This window comes from Corvus kubaryi, unplaced genomic scaffold, assembly GCF_017639235.1.
Source record: "Corvus kubaryi isolate FWS band 111438036 unplaced genomic scaffold, C.kubaryi_AGA036_p1.0 137, whole genome shotgun sequence".
Taxonomy (NCBI): Eukaryota; Metazoa; Chordata; class Aves; order Passeriformes; family Corvidae; genus Corvus; species Corvus kubaryi.
In genome coordinates this window covers 16,532,480-16,550,907 of record NW_024580671.1, presented here as the reverse complement: position 1 = coordinate 16,550,907, position 18,428 = coordinate 16,532,480, and the positions used below count along the sequence as shown (strand labels likewise).

General features: G+C 42.2%; 1 protein-coding gene across 3 annotated transcripts in view; it reads left to right on the top strand.

Annotated features, from left to right (window-relative positions):
* Positions 1–5,118: 5,118 nt before the first annotated feature.
* Positions 5,119–18,428, top strand: part of IMMP2L (inner mitochondrial membrane peptidase subunit 2) — a 427,594-nt gene continuing 414,284 nt past the window's right edge. Inside the window, exon 1 of one of the 3 annotated variants that reach the window (XM_042018037.1) lies at positions 5,119–5,274. In XM_042018037.1, coding sequence (XP_041873971.1) covers positions 5,197–5,274 — 78 coding nt within the window. In that variant the 5' untranslated portion in view covers positions 5,119–5,196. The remainder of the gene's footprint in view (positions 5,275–18,428) is intronic. The other 2 variants (XM_042018038.1, XM_042018035.1) reach the window with 2 other exon arrangements.

Genomic DNA, 18,428 nt, shown 5'->3' with positions numbered 1-18,428 from the left:
CTCCAGAACTCTGCTGGTTGCTGGAATTTCTGATGATTCAGGCAAAGCCCTGACATATGCTGGCCAAAGGGCAAAGTCCCATCTGGTGGGACATTGTGGAAGGTCGCCACTGGGTCCCTTGAGATTCTGACCTTGAACTAGATTCTGTGGGTGAAAGCCCTTTTCATATTAATTGAATTTGTCTTTATCTTCTCCCTAACATTTTAATTCAACTTTTGACTTATATTTCATAGAAGAAACTAGAATGATTACTTTGGCTAACATTAACAAAAAAAATCTGGGGATTAAACAGCTAAACTATTCAAACCTCAGGAATAGGAAAGGTTTAGAGCTGCATACCTCATGTGCGCAATAAGCAGCAGGTTAGGGACTCATCCTGGGTGGTAAAATAAGGCTGCTGAAGAAAGAAAATTAAATATTTTTTTAAAAATTGATTGCTCAGTGAAGAACTTGGTTGGTCTGTTTTGACAGGCTGAGGGCTGTTGGACTTCAGTGGGGATGCAACCTATGACATGAGCCTTCCAGGCACAGCTGGGCAAACTTACCCAGGTTAGAACTTGTGTTAAGGACACAGTTCAGAACTCCTCTTGAACTGACTCATATTCATCCCAGGAAGACTGTGTTAGAAGAAGGGAAAAGAAGGTCAACAGTAGGGGGAAAAAAAAAAAAAAGAGGAGTGCAAGTAAAACTTAGGCAAAACCCTTGATGGCCTGACAATTAATCCAGATATGTTTTGACTCAGCCAGGAGACATAATAGTGGGAGAAACTGAAATGTTACCTGAAACTGAAGCATCAAGTATATTTCTTTAGGCTATTTTGTAGCATGATGTTATACCAGCTTAACTACTGGTTGAGCTTCCACTGGAGTGGAAGAGAAGCTGGAAGTCCTGAAGAAATAGGGGGTGTTTTTAATTTAAAAAGGCCTCGGAGGTGGGCCTTCTCTTTTGCTATGGCTCCCCAGAGGATAGAGAAGACTGTCATGAGTTCAAAAGGAAAAGTTTCTAAATAGCAAAACCCTGCAAAATATTCTAATACTTCCCTGCTAAACAGTTATTTTCTTATAGTGCATAACTAATAGTGCATTTTGCAGTTAACATCTCAGTATTTTTAGGGAGCAAATCAATGTCCAAATTTCATACTATATTGCTTCTCTGATAGCTCATAAGCTACTGAAATTTTGGTTAAATATTTAAATGTTTTACATCACTGATTTGCTATTGGAACTACATCCACTTGTGTATTCCAATTTATTTTGCTTCTGGAAAATTCTGCAGAGGAACTCTCTGCATTATATTTTTGCTTATATGTGAGAGACTGCTAACACTGCTGGTTTTTGTTGACCTCACTGACTTCCCTTGAAGTGTTTCCTCTTGCTTTTCAAAAGAAAGACCATCATCGAGGAGCTACTTCAGCCTTTCCTGTGGGGAATATTTCAAAGGCACAGCCTGAAGGGGATGCAGCACAGCAACTGTTCCCAGGGGGGACTATCAGCAAGGGCTTTGGGAACAAAAGCTGAGGGGAAAGTTTACCTGTAAAGCTACTCCTGTTTGTGTTCACAGATAGACCAATAGCTCAAGGACAGGGACTAAGCTAATTTACTAAAATTCAAGAGGTGTTGCTAAAGCGTGAGGCTCAGTCCCAGCATGTTGTATAAATGGCAATCCTTTGCCTTGTTTCCTGATGTTTTCATGGAGAAAGTAACGCCAGGTAGACACACGGGGTGGGGGGTGTAGGTTTTATTTTAGGGTTGCTGAGCATGGGTAGGGGCAGGAAAGAAATGCTGAATCTACCCTTTAAGCCTAAGTTGATTTGAGAGACCATTACTCTGGGTCTTTGGGCCACCTTACATTCAAGGGATGTAACTTGTGCAATGATTTGCTCTTAAATTCTAAATATGCCCTGGAGAGCCAGCTGTCCATCTGAACTCCCATGCAGTCTCTTTTTGCCATGTGTTGCGGGAGGAGAGCTTGCTGCAGGTGTGCTGTTTGGAGCAGAGGCTGATGCAGCCTGACCTCTGTGCTTCTTTTTGGGATGTTCAGTTCATCTTTGTAAATACTGTGCTGTGGTAAATCAAAGGATGTGATACAGCACCCACTAGAATTAATCTGAAGATTTACACCAAGGTTTTAGAAATGGCATGTGTCCAAGAGGAACTGGGTGAAGGCAGCTGCTACCTAATGAATTTGGTCCCACCTGACGAAAATAAAACTGTCTAACGTGACCACAAAACATTTTACAAGGAATAAAACATAACAATAAACTCAACTTTTTTTCAGCTAGTGTATTAGGAGATGAAGCAACAAAATATTACTGTGCTGCGCTCTTCTCAGGCCTTCAAGTTCAGCAAAGGAAGATTGTGCACACTGGACAGAGGCTTTTTATGTTGCCAAGGGGAGTTTTCCTGCATCTATAGTTTCCCCTCCAAGTTCTGTCTCAGAACTGAAGTACATCTTGTCAATCCCCCTGAAGGTATAATTCAGTGGACTCTTTATAGCTGTAAAACCTGAGCTGCATGATGATAAGCAAGCAAAATCAAAGCAAGTCATAACTTGCTACTTTGAACATGCAGACAGGGGCTATAGGGGAACAAGCAGGGGAAAAAAAGAGAGAAAATTGGTTTTCAGGCCATAAAGATCAATTCTGACTTCTGGAATATTTGTTGCTTTTTGAGAAATACTGTATTTTCACCACATGCTCTAGTGGGTTTTCCCCCTCTGTGTGAGATAATGCTGGGAAATGGTTTTCTCTGGTGCCTGTGTAGATTTGAATTATGCTATTTGTCTTGTACCCAAAGAAAGTGGTTTTCAGGGTTTTGTTTGTTTTTCTTCAGTCCTGTGATAGGGTAGAACAGCAGAAGTAAGACACAAAAGACTGGTCAGTGCACCACCAGGGGTGGTCATGGACAAGGGGGAATGGCTTCAAACTGAAAAAGTTTAGTTAGATGTTAGAAAGAAATGCTTTACTGTGAGGGTGGTGAGGCACTAGAACAGGTTGCTCAGAGAAGCTGTGGATACCCCATCCCTGGAAGTGTTCAAGGCCAAGTTGGATGGGGCTTACAGCAACTTGGTCTAGTGGAAGGTGTCCCTGCCCATAGCATGGGAGGCTGGAACCAGATGATTACGGTCCCTTCCAACCCAGGCCATTCATTCCATGGTTCCATGTTCAGAGAAGAACATATATATTCTCTAGGTAGTTCTTGAACCCATACCTTCAAAGACTAAAATTCAGTTCATTGTGGGTGCCTCACACCCATGCACAAGGACAAAAAATAGGCAAGTTCCATCTTGCTGTGGGAAGTGTGCTTCTGTATGTGCCTCAGGAGTGGTGAGGTATGGAGATGGATGGGCACCATGGAATGGTGGGTGCCCTCTCTTTGGTGTCCTTATTGCTGCAGCAGTGATGTACTTGTGATATGTTGAGTATCACAACTAGCTGTCACAGTATTGCACACAGTTGTAAAGTAAAGTACACAGAAACTATCAAAATGTCAAATTGTAAGACAAAATTGCTATTTGTCATTCTCACCAACTCTACACTTATTTATCTTGAAAACTGGGAAACTCAGTGGATTTTGCAAATTCTCTCAGTGAGCCCTTTCTGGTTCAGTGCTATTTTTACTGAAGATAACACCAGTCGATCTTGCAAGTGAAGCTTTCAGCAGTTGTGCTACATGAAACCAGGCACAGCTTGAATGACAAGTCCTCAACATTCTGTGGGCTCATTAGAAAGAGTTGTATTCCATGCTGAGCTGAAGGAGAGAGAGTGACCTGAGAGACTCTGAGCAGGCAGGAAACCATGGAAGCAGCAGCAGAAATGACAGCAGATGGCAGGGTCAGCTCGTTAACTGCATTTATCTAATGGGAGACTTCCCATATATTGTCAAGCAACAATAAAAAAAAATCTGACAGAAATTCCACCTGGTCATAATTGATCATCGTTAATAAATCTGTTCCAGAACAGGCTGCCAAAATCTCAGCTATGATCATGTAACTCAAACTAATCAGCAAATGATAATTGCTGAGGTGAATTGCTTTGGTTGGGTGGCAAAAGTAACCAAAGCTGTGGCTGCTGCTGGCAGAATGGAAAGCTGTTTTGTGAAAATATGCTGGGCTGACAAAACATCTGGCTAGTTTGCTATTTTGGTCTAGCTCTGTGTGTTGTGAAACACAGGGTTGTAACACTTTGTTCTAGAAACACTGATTATACATAAATTAATAAATATTGCAGCTATATTAACATCAATTTGCCCTGGAAACCACAAGTTTATTCCTGATTTCTACCTTGGTCTCTGTAAAAAAAGGCAAGAGACAGGAGTCTTATCTGAACTAGAAAAGAGACTTCATTTAAACCATATGATGAATTTATTGTAGACATAATGCTGCCAAGTTTAAAACTCTAACTTATTATGTAGATATCCATGCAGCATTCCTGAAGGAACAGCTCCTGAAGGGTCCCCAAAATGAGGCTCAGGGTGGGGTCATGTCCCAGCCTGAGCAGGTGGGGGCCACCTGAGCTCTCAAGAGATGATCACTCTAAGGCTGCCATGCCGGACTTCCAGGACCATTCCCCAGCTCTTCTGTCTTGTCTCTTTGGAAGATCAGGCCCCTCACCCCCCCAACGCCATCGGAACTGTTGGCACCTGCTGCTATGCCAGATGCCAACATGGACTTTCTGTTCTGCTGCTCCACTAGCCAACCGGAATCACACAGCATGGTCTGAACATGCTTTAAAACACATCTCGTCCAGATTGTCCCAGTTTCCTACAAGCATGCTGCAAGCAAAGCCAAGTACACAGAAGCCTTGGAGAACTCGGCTTAGACGGGACCTCCACAGTACAGCCTCAACTACGAGGTGAGGCCATGCTGTTCACGGCTCCTTCCACTACTCTTCAAAACCTATATGACTGCAGCTGCACAAACTACCAGCGCAAGCTGTTCGACTGCCTGACCATCTGCATCTCCTGTCTCACCCATCGATGCTGATTCACTTCAGGTACCAGCGCCACGGCTTCAGCCAGGCCTGGTTGCCGCGGGCAGCCGTGCGCTGCAGCCTGGCCTGGACCTTCTCACTGAGCTCCGAGGCACCGCTGGCGGCGGCACAGGGCTGCCCTCAAGTGCTGCTGCCGCCTGGCAACTGCTGTCACTTCTTGCTGAGGGGGGGGCCCCCCGACTCTCATCTGCGGCATTTGCCACGACATGGCCCTGCTGGGGGCTACGAGCAGCAGGAAGTACCGGCAGGCAGGCTTCCGCATGTGGATGAGCATGAGGATGAGGGTAAGGACCAGGGCCAGGGCAAGGCAAACAAAGAGGACCAGGACAAGCTTAAGGCAGACACGGTCGCCCCGCGCAGTGGCTGCGGCCAGGAGCCTCCGAGACGGCGGCAGGGACGCGCAGTGCTCCCAGCGCGGGACGTGCTGCTGCTCCCGGAGCGGGTTGGGCAGCTCTGAGCGCCGCGTCCGGGCACCAACAGAACCGCGGGCGCCAACAGAACCGCGGGCACCACGCGCCTGTGGCTCCACAACGGCCGGGGGCACGCGCGGGGCTCCACCGGGGCCGTCACACACGGCCCGGCACGGCACGGCCCGGCACAGGCACAGGGCCAGGAACAGGCACAGGGCCAGGAACAGGCACAGGGCCCGGCACAGGCACGGCACGGGCCGGGCGGGTGACGGCGGGGCCGCGCGGACGCGAGGGCGGCCTCGGCGGGCGCCCGGCAAGGAGGCGGCCCGCGGCTTGCGAGGCGGCCGGCGGCACTGGGCGCTGCCTCGCCTCGGGCCGCCCCGGGGCACGGACCGGGCTGCTCCGCCCGAGCTGCAGGCTGCGGCAGGCGCTCGAGCAGCTCTCGCCTCGCCCGCTCCGGGCTTTTCCCTCAGCGCATGGCCGGGGTGCCTCTGGGCACCACACTCCCCAGCAGGCTAACTTTGCCTCTGCGCCCCCGTCTTTCTTTTGAGGAGCCAGTTTAGAAGTGGTGCCTTGAAATGTGTGCGAATGCTTGCAGTTAGGCAGGATCTTATAGGCAAGAAAGCATCATGCCATGCTGTTCTTGTATAACATATTTAGCAACACTAAAAGTAATTTACTTAACAATGTCAGAAAATTACAGTTTTTTTAATCTCAGTGCTGAATCCTCAGCCGGGCTCCAACTCAGTCAGCAGCACTTAACAAAGGGTATTGCTGCAGTTGGTTTTATTTTTATCTGGACCAAACTGCTGTGGCTCGTTCACAGGTCTTCTGTAGGTGTCTTGTATGCCCTGCTTGTAGAGCAACATATTGACAAGGACATACAGCAGTCAGGGAAAGACGGAACACTCTGCCTCGCCTGCTTTGCCTGCATTTCAGTAAGTGCCTATTAAATGATGCTTCTGCACAGCACAGTCAGAATAGTGCAATGCAAGCAAAAGGACAGGCTCCCATCCTTAAGCATATTTCCAGCCGGAAATCATGGCATAGAAGGGCCAGAATATAGGTGAATAAACAACATATCAGAAATACTGACTCCATAGCGGAGTGAACAGGTTATTAAGTTGAGTACATTGCTGTATGAGTTCTCAGTATCCAAAGAAAAATATTGCAGGTATGTTGAGTTCTTCAAAAGAGATATGTTTTTGCACAAATGAGTTTTAAAGGGATTCATGGTGGATAATGAAGGTATTACGAGAATGTGTCAAAAATTAGTTTATTATTATTTTAATGACCTTATAAAATTATTTAAGCAAAAACAAATTTAAAGTTATGTTTTCCAGTACTTATGTTCACACTTTTTGCTTTGCTTTGTCTCTTCAGACTAAAGGCTGTTTTAAATGTAGTGGTTTATTAATAAGAGGGGTTTTGGGTAGGTTTATGCATTATATACTTGGGAATACCCACTTAGTTTTTTGTATAATTGGAATTCTTCACAGAATGGGAACAAAAGTATTTAAACTTCAAGACTAAAATATTTTTGCTTTAGGCAGATTACAACCAACATAATTTTATTTAAGCCCCTTCCTCTACTGTATCTAACAAGGGTATGAAAAAGGTGTATATGATCAGGTAAATACTTGGGGTGAAAGTGAAGTCTCTGTAAACCATCAACAATCAGATAGTTCAGAGGCAATCATCTTCAATAGACTAATCTTGAAATGCTCGGATGTGGTAGAGAATTGAAGCATAAAATTGCAATTACTACATAGTTGTGTTTTATTTCTGTAATGTGATTTGAAATCAAGTGATGCTATACATTAGAATTTTAAAAAGACTTGTTGATATACTGCATACAATTAGTAAAAAGAAAGCAACATAAAGGAATTAATATTCTTTCTAAGCTGTCAGAAATAAATGAGATCAATGTGGCATATTATAATCCACACATTTCTCAGATGTGTTTGGAAAAAAACCATCATGTAAAACCTGAAGTAAATTGATAAGTGTAAAAGCACAATTAGTGTACTAAATTCACCAAATTCAATAATTACCACTGAAGTATTACGCACAACATTACTGGAAAAACATGTTTTATGCCACTGAATGATTACCAGAGTAGCTTTGTGAAAGCAAAAGTTTGGATTCATCTGGATGCTGTTCCACAGATTTCAGAGTACTTATTTCCAATTTGGAAGAACCAAATAAATAATAACCTTTTACCTCTTCAGTCCCAAATTCAGAAAACTTCTTACATTCCCATGCTGATTGCGCACCAATCTACAAAGAAAGAGGTGAAAAAGCCCAACCCCAAAAAACACAACCCCAAAGTTTCAAACCTATATATGCTGATCCCTAAAAGACCAACATTGTAGAATTATTACCTTTAATATGTATTTTGTCCTCACACACAGAATTTTCCCTAGCAGAGCTGATTGCTTATATTTTAGAGTCTCCCAATCAAAGTTGTAATGGGGCTCAGTGCATATGATTTACAGTGTTATCCAGAAAATACAGGAATTTTATTCTGATATTTAATCTTAGTTCATGCTATAATCTCTGTGCATCATATGAAAATGTGTTTCCTGCCTGACACAAAACAAGTGGATATATTGTTTCACTTTTCAACCAAGATGTATAAAGATCCTTTACCATCATCATACTAACTGCACAAAGTATTCATGGTACTTTGACAATCTGTAGTGGTATTTATGGAAGATAGGTTTTTCTAGGCTTTGGACTTTTTAGTGTTTGCAAATTAGTTTAAGCCACAAGATATTCACTATTCGTTACGAGTAAATATTTTACTGTATGTTATAAGCTTGAAAGTTCCCATTTAATGTTTCAGAGGTTGGTATTTTCCCCTTGTTTAAAACCTAGGTCTCAGCCACTTGGAAAATCTGTAAAATTATGCATTCCGTATGCAAACTACCTCTTTAGAAGAAATAGTTCATGCTGTGGCTTAGTTACAGAACTGGGGTCAGTCATCTCGATCTGATTTTAAAAAAGAGGTTTGACAAGCAGATTCAGTGCAGTTATTTGGATTTACAGCACTGCAACTTGGAACAGAACAGTCTAACCTGGAGAAAGCTATTGAATTTACCTAATTATACACAGTATATTGAATGCAAGACATTTGAAGGGATATATGTATTCAACTGGCACCTGGTATATGTAGTCATTGAAAGTTTTCAAGTAAGAGATCCAGAAGTACAAGGCCTGACCTCACTCTTCTTTGTTGATACTTAAAAGTCTGTATGAGCATATACCTTTGCATTTAGCATTCTCTGGGTTTTCAAACTGCCATGGCCAAGGCGTATTGGTGTCAGCACTATGCAAGTAGCTTAGCATTTCGCTCACATGCAAGTCTGCAGTGCTCAACCTAATAGTTCCCACCGCATTCCTCCTAGAAGGGAGACACTAACCAAATGTGACCAGGAGAGGCAGTACCTCCTCTTTCACACAGCAGTCCCATGGTTAAAGCACTCAGCTCCTCTGGGGCCAATCCATATGCAGTTTCCAGGTAAATCTTTGACCATTGTTGAGACTATTGTAATGTAGTCAAGGTTGTGGAGACCATACCACAGCTTGGGGCAAACCTGCATTAGTAGTCCCTTCCCAAATTATAAGTTAAATATTATGTGCTATTAATTATGTTGAGGTTAGTAGGCATGTATTATTGTTATATGTAATATATTTTAAATGTAGTAAGTATTAGTTCGTGAGCCTGGGACACAGATTCCCAGTTAAACCCATACAAATGTCAAACCCAGCAGAATGTAGATGTGCATTTGTTCTTCCTTGTTGCATGTCTTGTTCTGTCTCAGTTGTTGTACATGTGGTGTGCTGGTTGCTCTCATTGGAAAAAACTCTGCTGTATTCTGTTATCTACAGCTTCCCCGGCACATGAAAATGCTCTCATTAACAGGCTACCAGCACAGGGTAAAGCACCCCTTGTACAGCTCTCTCCATTTGGGTGACACAATCAGCAATTTGCTATATTGTCAAACACAGCATGATTCCATTCATGTGTTTCTGGGGGGAGCAGGACACTCTGATTACATACCTGCCTGCATTCTGCCTAGATAATTTCATTTTTCATTTAAAAGCTGCCTGCTGAAGCAGAGTCAGAGAGCAGCTTTCACAACTTGTGTAGCTCCCTGGGTGAACATTTCAGTGAATAAGACATTGCCTGTATCACTACCAGCAGCAAAGTACCACAGCGCACAGCTCATTGAAAGAGCTAATGCAGGTGCCTGTCATCGGCGCGGGATTTGGCACAGCACTTGGGACTCTTTCACCTGAGTGCACCGAGGCACGTGAGCCTTAGCAATGGTGCCACTCCGGCCACAGCTGGCCTGCAGGTTTAGTATTGACTAAGGAAACCAGGCAGCTCCGAGTAGCCATTCTGAGGACCCATGGGTGCTTCCATCAGGCCAGTGCATTCCTGGGGCTGGGAAGGAAACAAGGCAGAAACATAAAGTGTAGGTACTTGTAGTTGGTACTAGAGCTAGCCCTAAGTATATAAACCCAGGGTATATTACAACATTTGTTTCCCTGCAAGGGATTTATATGCTTTTATTGACCTGTTTACTGAAGAATTCACCTGGCCATAACTGAACAAATTTTCACAGTTTTCTAAGATGCTAAAAAGTAGACATTAGATTCAGATGATAATCTTTTGATCTTAGAGTTCCAAATTATTTTTTGCTAAGCCTTAAAAGTTTCAATGTGTATGAGCTTTAACAGACATCTGAGACAAGTTTTGCAAAAGAAAATGAACCCTGTAAGCTTACTTGTGAATTTACAAATATAAACAAATTAAAAGCATGGCTGTTTTTAAGGTGATGCTATCACTCAGATTCATTTTAATGAGAGACCCAAACACCCAAACACCTGCGCTGCAATGCCTTCAGGCAAGAGGATATAGGCACACATGTAACTGAAGTCTGGGAAAAGCTTTAGAATAATTTCCATTGCTTTCCCTAATTTCTACCATTAAGTTTCATATTTTTAGCTCCTGATGAGGCTGCTTTTTTTGAGTTTCAGCTTTAGTGGTTCATGAAGGAATGTCAAGATGAAGGCCTGAAAAAATGAGTCTATAAAATGTTTTAAAATGATCAAGTATGCAATGGAAAAGAGACCTTTTCTCATTGAAAGGAAAATCTTACATCAGGTCTCAAGCAAGTGGCTCCAAGGTCGACTGATGGGAACTGAAATGCAGTATAGTAAAAAATGGCTACATTATATTTGACGAATTTATGTGCTCCTGAAAACTACATTGTATTTTACTGGTGTGACCAGCAGACAGAGTGACAAGTGAACCAAAGCCTTAACTCCATCATGTCTCCTTTGCCTGTTGCTGTCCTGTAGCTTGGGTAGGGCTGGCACAAAGGAGTTTGTCTGTCCGAGGAACAGAACCCCAACAGAATGGACAGACCAGGGTGCGTTGGGTGGACAAAAGTGGTCAGACAGATGAATGGCCAGGTAAGTTAAACCCAGAGATTTTACTGGTATATATGTGTGTGTGTGTGTGTAAAGATACTGAGGGAATAGATGGCAAGAAGAGACCCAATTCCATTCACTCAGTCATATACTCAATGTTATCTCAGGTATCCTCATATAAACTCATTAACCTTCAGACTGGGTGTTTTACAAAAGAGGTCCCTAAGGACTCAAAATTTCTATCTGAAGAACATGAATGTGACTCAGAGGTATGAAATTAAGCTATACAGTTGAGAATTGCCTCCTACAAAATACCATAGCTAAACTTTATGCCAACCTGATCAGGTTTTGGAAACGACTCATTTTGTCTGCAACCCCTGAGGTCTAGCAGGAAATTTTAGAATATGCTTGAGCACTCTGAATGAAGAAGGAGCTGTGTAAATTACAGGAGTAAGTTACCATTCTCTTTTACATCTTAGCCACAGCAGTCAATATCTTTCTTGTACTTGGAGTCAATCTGGGATGTATGGATTAACCCTAGAAACTCCTGAGATCCAGAAAGAAACCAAAGAGCGAGCAGGAAACTGGGATCAAAATCTTCTCCTTCCCTACAGACTTCACTAACGACATTGGTGCTTGTACACTAAATCCTGCTATTTTAAAACAAGTTAGATGTTTTGACTATCCTGATCCTTTGGGATAAGTATAAGTCACTCTCTGGTAATTCAGATCAAATTTAAAAGCTTCCTCTGTTCAGTGCTCTGATTTAGATATGTGCAACTGTAGCTTGCAGGAAAAGAGTATTTCACAAAGAACTTGCAGGTCAAATGAGGAATTATCCACAAGGTTATACAACAGCTGAGCAGTAGGACCATAACTCTGGATTTAAGTGTTTCAATTCTGCATCTGATGCCTTAGTCATTTATTGGCTTTAATTTCATGTGTTTGGAAGGAATTTTTCCCATGGGAGGTTTCAAAAAGACTGCATCTAGTTATTCTTTGAAGATTCTGGATTTAGATGGTGCTGATGTAATTTAGAAAACATTTTAACTCAGTCCAGGCTATACTATTACAAGTAAAAATTGTTTCAGCAAACAAGACATGCTCAGAACATGGTGACCTAACAACCTGTAATAAGGTCCTCAAAGTACATACTAAATAGAGGGAAATGGAGATGCCAGTTGCCCCTAGCAGTGACACCCACCGTTCTCCTGTAACACTGTGTCACATACTTGTTTAAAATATATTAGTAAAGATTGTATTATACTTTCTACAGTAACAATAGATGAGAAAAAAAATCAACGAAGTTATGTGTAGCAGTAATAGAGAAAACCTTTAAAGAATGATTTGATAGTGCCTCTAGGAACTAATGGTGCTGACTAGGAACTAATTACAGCTGCCCCTCTGGTCTTGGGTTTGCTCGCAGGGAGGTTCTGATTACCCGGCGTGTGCTGCCGTCGCTGTCTGTGGCCGGCACTGCTGTTGCTTGTGCAGAAAACAAAGATACCACACAAGCTGCTGCTGACTGACGTGGGGGGGCGGGGGTGTGTGAGTTGGAGACAAGAGACAGAAAATGTTGCCGTACTCTTCAAAGTGCTGCGCTTGGGGTATGTGTCCATTCACTAATTGAACAGGCGTTCGGTCACAGCAGGATTTTGTGATTACACAGGTTAATTGTTCCTGCCTATTATAAAGGGCTCTTTGTTTTTGCCATTTGTCTTTCGTATTCATCCACGCTTTCTATTACGTTTCTGCTTGCTTGTCCCCCACCAATTCCTCCAGGCTATTATTTGCCATTTCAATACACTCTGCCATGCACGCCTCGGTTTTATTTCCTCATGCCTCTGCTCTTTCAGTTGTTTCTGCCTCGGTAGCTCTCAGCCTGCTCCCCTACTTCTAATTCAGCTCCCACTCACTTACTGAAAACCTCTCATGCTGATTTTACTTAATACAGTATAATTAAGGGTAGGGTTTTTCAGAGAGTTTTTCAGGGGTACGTGCATAAGAGGATGGACTTTTCACGGTGCAGGCTATTTATTATTGTCTCAAACCGCGACAATTATGCTTGTTAGAAACAATGTTAAAATAAAGGTGACTACAAACACTCCAGGGTAGACACCTTTGCAAAGAGTAGACAATGGGGGCCTTTGTGAGACCCCAGCAATGAAACTGTCTTAAAATGTCTCTCTCCCTACTCCTTGGTTGAAGGGTGGGTTGCCCCACACAATTATTATTCTCTCTGGTTAAAAGTGAATAGGTGGGGAAGGACTGAGTAACAAACAAGATACAGTTCCTGAATTGTCTAGTCTTCAAAAACAGCATATTATTAAACAACAAGCTGAGAGTGGTCAGATGCACTGCCACGGTCAGAAACAAGTACTTCCTTAACCTGGTTATTTGTGTCAGGGACAGCAATGCTGTGTTCATGTAGCACTTACTATGTTTTTGATTTAGGCTTCCCTAGACAGTAATATTTAATGGAACTTGAGGAATTGCAAATGGCTTCACAAACCAATTCTTACTCTGATGAAACAAAGAAAAAATAATATAAAGGGTAAAAATGCCTTCACATCCTGCTCTCATCAGAGTATTATGGGAAACATGTAAGCAAAGAAAACAAATCAGCGCCTCGTTCACACTTCATCAACTGCCTAACAACTTGCAACCAGTTAATTACACACCTTTAAAATGCATGTACAGGAGAAATGGTTCAGATAAAAGCTTTTATAATCAGAAAGGACGGCACAGAAATACTTACTCCATACAGGTAAATTTAAGCCTTTAAATCTGACACTACTGAAAGAATGTACTGCATGTAATAGTAAGGTAAATGTTGTCTGCTTTATGCTAAGCATTTAATAATCATTAATCTACAATAATTGCTCTACATTTGTTTTTTGCTACTAACCTTTGTAACCTCTGCTCTTCACTTGAAAGGGAGATAAGGATTTACACATTATATAGAAGAATTGGATGCTAAATTGATTAAATATATTGAAGACTATCTAGCAATAAGTAATATTAGGCTGAGTTACTTTCACATTTCCAAATACTTAGGGCCCATGTAGACCAGTAGCTCAGGCAATACATTATTGCTATGGCTAGCAGCAGAACATGGACTTTATACTGATTTTGCAAATCCTCTGGACTTGTCAGGCTGTGCTGAGCTTGCTTTAGCATTCCTGCAGCTGTTTTACTTTGCTTACCTGTAACAACAATCTTATAATGATCAGGAGGTACTTGTCTAATATACTGATTTCCACACTGGTGACCAGTGCTAGGCACAAGGACATGAGGAAATGGAACGAAGCTGGATCAGGGGAAGTTCAGATTGGACATAAGGAAAAGGTTCTTCGCTGTAAGGGTGGTCAGTCACTGGAACAGGCTCCCCAGGGAAGTAAGTGGTCACAGCCCCAAGCCTGCCAGTGTTCCAGGAGCATTTGAACAACTTAGTCACATGCTTTAGTTTAGGTAGTCCTGTGAGGAGTGGGGAGCTGGACTCAAAGATTTTTATGGGTCTCTTTCAACTTGAAATATTCTATGTTTCTGTGTTTTACTTTTTGGTAATTTTATATAATTGTGTGATACAACCATAATATGTAGTAATAAATGGTAATAAGCAGTTGGTAGAATGAAATGTTTCTGCCCTTATCATAATAATGCAATGCACGGGATTACAGTGTTGGAATGACAGGAGAGGGAGGAGGCGCAAGATGACACTGGCAACTTCAGGGCTGTAAACAAGTCACTGTTGGTCAGCTAAAAATACACTGACCTGAGGAGTTGGGAAAAGCCAGTTGCAGGGGTAACAAAGCAAACAACTCCCATCACACAGAACCAAACCATCTAAAGAGTGGAAACAATCGAAGCGTGAGCAAAACACCAGTGACAGAGAGGTGAATGTTAGGAAGTTGATATAAGAACTTTAGCTGTCTATTATAGAGATGGGTTTTTTCCCCTTGTAATAGCACTATTTTCTTTTTTCTGTAATTATTAAATTTGAACTGAAAAATCTTCCATGAGCCTGTCAAGACTTTACCTATGTTGACAACAGACTCTTGACTTTGCAAATCATGTTTGTTTTCTTCTTTCCTATGCAAAAATATGAGTGCAATAACTGTTCCTTGAGGAAAGCCAACACAATTAAGTTGACTATCATAATTTACTGACATATTATTGATATACATAGATATATTTTCTGGCCTTCAGAAATTATGCTATTTTCACTGACAATTTCTTGTGTTTCAATTCTTCTCTTTTTCCCTGATGGAGAGGTCACTACAGAGTTTTATGCTCTGTGGCTTGCCTGACCAACTGGAAGCAAAACCTACTTTATTCTGACCAGATTGTGTTTCAGTGTGTATGAGGCATAACATGAACAGTATGTGATGGTCAAAGGTAGCAGGGTTTAGGTTCCCAGTCATGTAATGAAATGGAGATGTGTAATAATACAATACTGAAGATGCTGCAATCATATTTTTTCCAGTACAATAGCGAGTTTAAGATTTACTGTGTTCTTTTGTGCCACACCATTGATTGCTGCCCTTGGGCCACAAGTTCTTCAAGCCACAGCTGGACTATACAAAGTGTTTATCTGCAATATCCATTAAGCAATCAGACTTTTTGATCCTGTGCCCTTTTTTCACTGCATCTTTTCTGTGCTCTGAGGCGGTTGGACCTGGCCAAGTATTTTCCTCCAAAACACTCTCCCTCAGAGCAGTACACTCAACACCACTCAAAAATTAATTCCTTTACTATATGGAGGAAGATAAAAATGCCTTAAATACCCTACAGATAGTTGTATTTGCAAACGTAAGGAACTTGAGTTTAACTCAAAGCAGTTCTTGAATATCTCCTATAGGTTTTCTGTGCTCTTAAAATGCAAAATGAAATTAACCTGGAGGAAACTGAACTAAATGTGTTTTTAGCTTAAAGCTTGCTGCAGTCTGTTGAGAGTCTTTTAAATGGATATTGTATTGCAAAAGTTTTGTGGATTTCCAAGAATGCTGTAATGGTACTCTCAGCTGAAAAGTAATTGAAGAGGTGGGTGAAAAGGGCTCGCTTTTTCTTTATTTCAGTCACAGATGCATCAAAGCATAGAAGCAGCAAAACATTTTCAGTACCTCCTTGTTAGAGTTGAAAGCAAAAAACCCTCTCATTTATTTCTGGGTACTAATGCAGTTGTGGTAGGAATACTTATTTTAAAAAAAGAAAAATAAAATGGTGCAAACATTGGTAATGTATCATTTGCAGCTCATAACTTTAGTATCAGCTTTGATAAATTTAACTTTATCCACAACTAAATAGAGTAAGAATGGGCATTTCCTGCTAGTTGCTTAGCACACACCTGATTTCAAAATGAAGAGAACTGATAAGCCATGATTTGATCTTGTGAGGTTTATAGCAAAAGTCTTTAATCTGAAAAGAGTTTCAGCTCAAGAGTTTTAGTGGGAATTATTTCATACTGTCAGCTTCAAGTGCATGGAAATATTGAGGCACATTCCCATAAGGTGCTTCTCTAACGTTACAATTAAAAAGACAATATTGTGTTTTGCAGCAATATTGTAAACAATGTGTGAAGGTTTCACAGTAAAATTTTTACATGAAAATGGAGATTGTGGACAGCAGTGGCCAAATACTCTATTAATTTCTACACAGTGCACTGAAAACCTCCCTGGAGAATCCTAAAGAGAGCACACTATTCAAATGTGTTGAAGAATGCATTAAATAAAAGTTAACCAACAACAAAGTTAGTAAGACTTATTTGATTGTAAAGGTCATGCTTATTTAAAAATGTGTCAAGGGAAAACAAAAAGTGAAAGAGGGTAACAATCACTGGTTTTCTCTGGGTAGCAAATATATTGGCATCAAGTGATATATATCAAATCATGTACTTTAGAAAACAAAATCACACCAAACCTAATTCTGTTTTTTTCGTGAAAATGCTTTAAGCGTGTCCTGGTTTAAAAGACAGGTGTCCGCCAAGGAAGGCGGGAACCTCCCCAGAATGCAAAATATGACTCCCTCCCTCCAAATTAATATAACCTTGAAATTAAGGGGCTTTCAGGCAAAGATATAGGAAAAGGAATAACAGTTCTTTACATATATATATATATATATGTATATAAAAAATATAACAAGACAGACAAACGACAACCACCACAGCAACAACAAAAACCAGACAACCCAGTAACAGCCTTTGCTCGCCCGTCAAGAGATTTCCCCTTTGGTGGAGTTACGCCCACAGCCAGCAAGGCACTGTTGGCTCCTGGCGAGGCAGAGGGGCTGCGCTGTTTCCACTGTGGCCTCAGGGGCACTCCGATGTGGGCTTGGGAAACCTCCTGAGGGGGTGGTGGGAGCTTGGGCGGAGGGGAGGATGGGTGATTGTTCCTTTGCACAGCTCACAGGCAGCGGCTGGTCACGAAGTCAGGCTACCACGCAGAGAAGTGGCCCGGCGGGGGCAGCCCCAGTCTCAGTGGCACCGCACACATTGGCTCTGGAGCCTCAAACGGCCGGGAAACAGGGAAAAGGCGAGCAGGCTTTCAGTGTAGAGACCGCAGCGAATCGCAGCCTCGGAGCCTAACACAGAGGAGCAGCCGCAAGGGGCAGTGGTCTGTCGGGAGGCGCTCCCGGTCCCGGGTTTTGGCACCACACGCGCTGGGGCTATGAGCTCCCGAGTGGCAGGGAAGCAGGGAAACAAGCCGGCAGGCCCTGGTCGCAGTGCCGAAGTAAAATGAAAACAAAACGAAACAAAAAAACCCCCTACAGGGCAATAGGATCTCAGGTCAGATCCACTCACCATGTTGCGTGGCTGCTGCCTCAGTCCCCCACTGGAAGGAAGGAGCAGCCCTCGCCCCAACCCCTGCAGGATCCCGGGCCCTCCTTCACCCGTCTCAATATCCCCGGAGCCGTGGTGGGGTGGGGCGAGCGGGAAGGCGGTTAGGGCAGTGACAATTCCGGGCACAAAATGACTATGGGATAACCCCATCACCATGAGCCACCTTCCCCCTCAACCCCCCCCAAAGCATTAAAAGCAGTAAGCATTGCTGAAAGATTCGGATTTTACAAGAGGCTGGGCATGTCGTGTTTGGAATAGTGTGTAACAAGAAATTTTATAGATTATGTGTCCTTGTACTAAAAATGGTCTTACAGTGTACCTTCCAATTCAATTTATTAATAAGTACTCTACCGCGCTGTCTTCTAAGATAGTTGACTCCTATCTCAACAACTGTGGAAATATTTTATTTCTGTAAAAAGACATGGTTGGATTAAAGACAACTATGCATTCATACTTTTGTAGCTCAGCCTCAAAGTCAAGATCATTTAAATTATAAACAATTTAATATTTGAGCTTAAAAATAACATTTATAGTTATAATTAGTTATAAACTAATTATAGTTATAAACGGCAAATAACGGACTGCACAGTCAGGCAGAGATGTCATCTTACACTGGTTTCCAACAGTGGCCTGACTAGTAGAAGAATCTCACAGCATCCAGTTAGGAACTCCCTGAGCCAGAGGTTGTTCCTAAGTGTGTGATAATCTGTAATAGATTTTCCCTCTATGAACTTGCCCATTGACT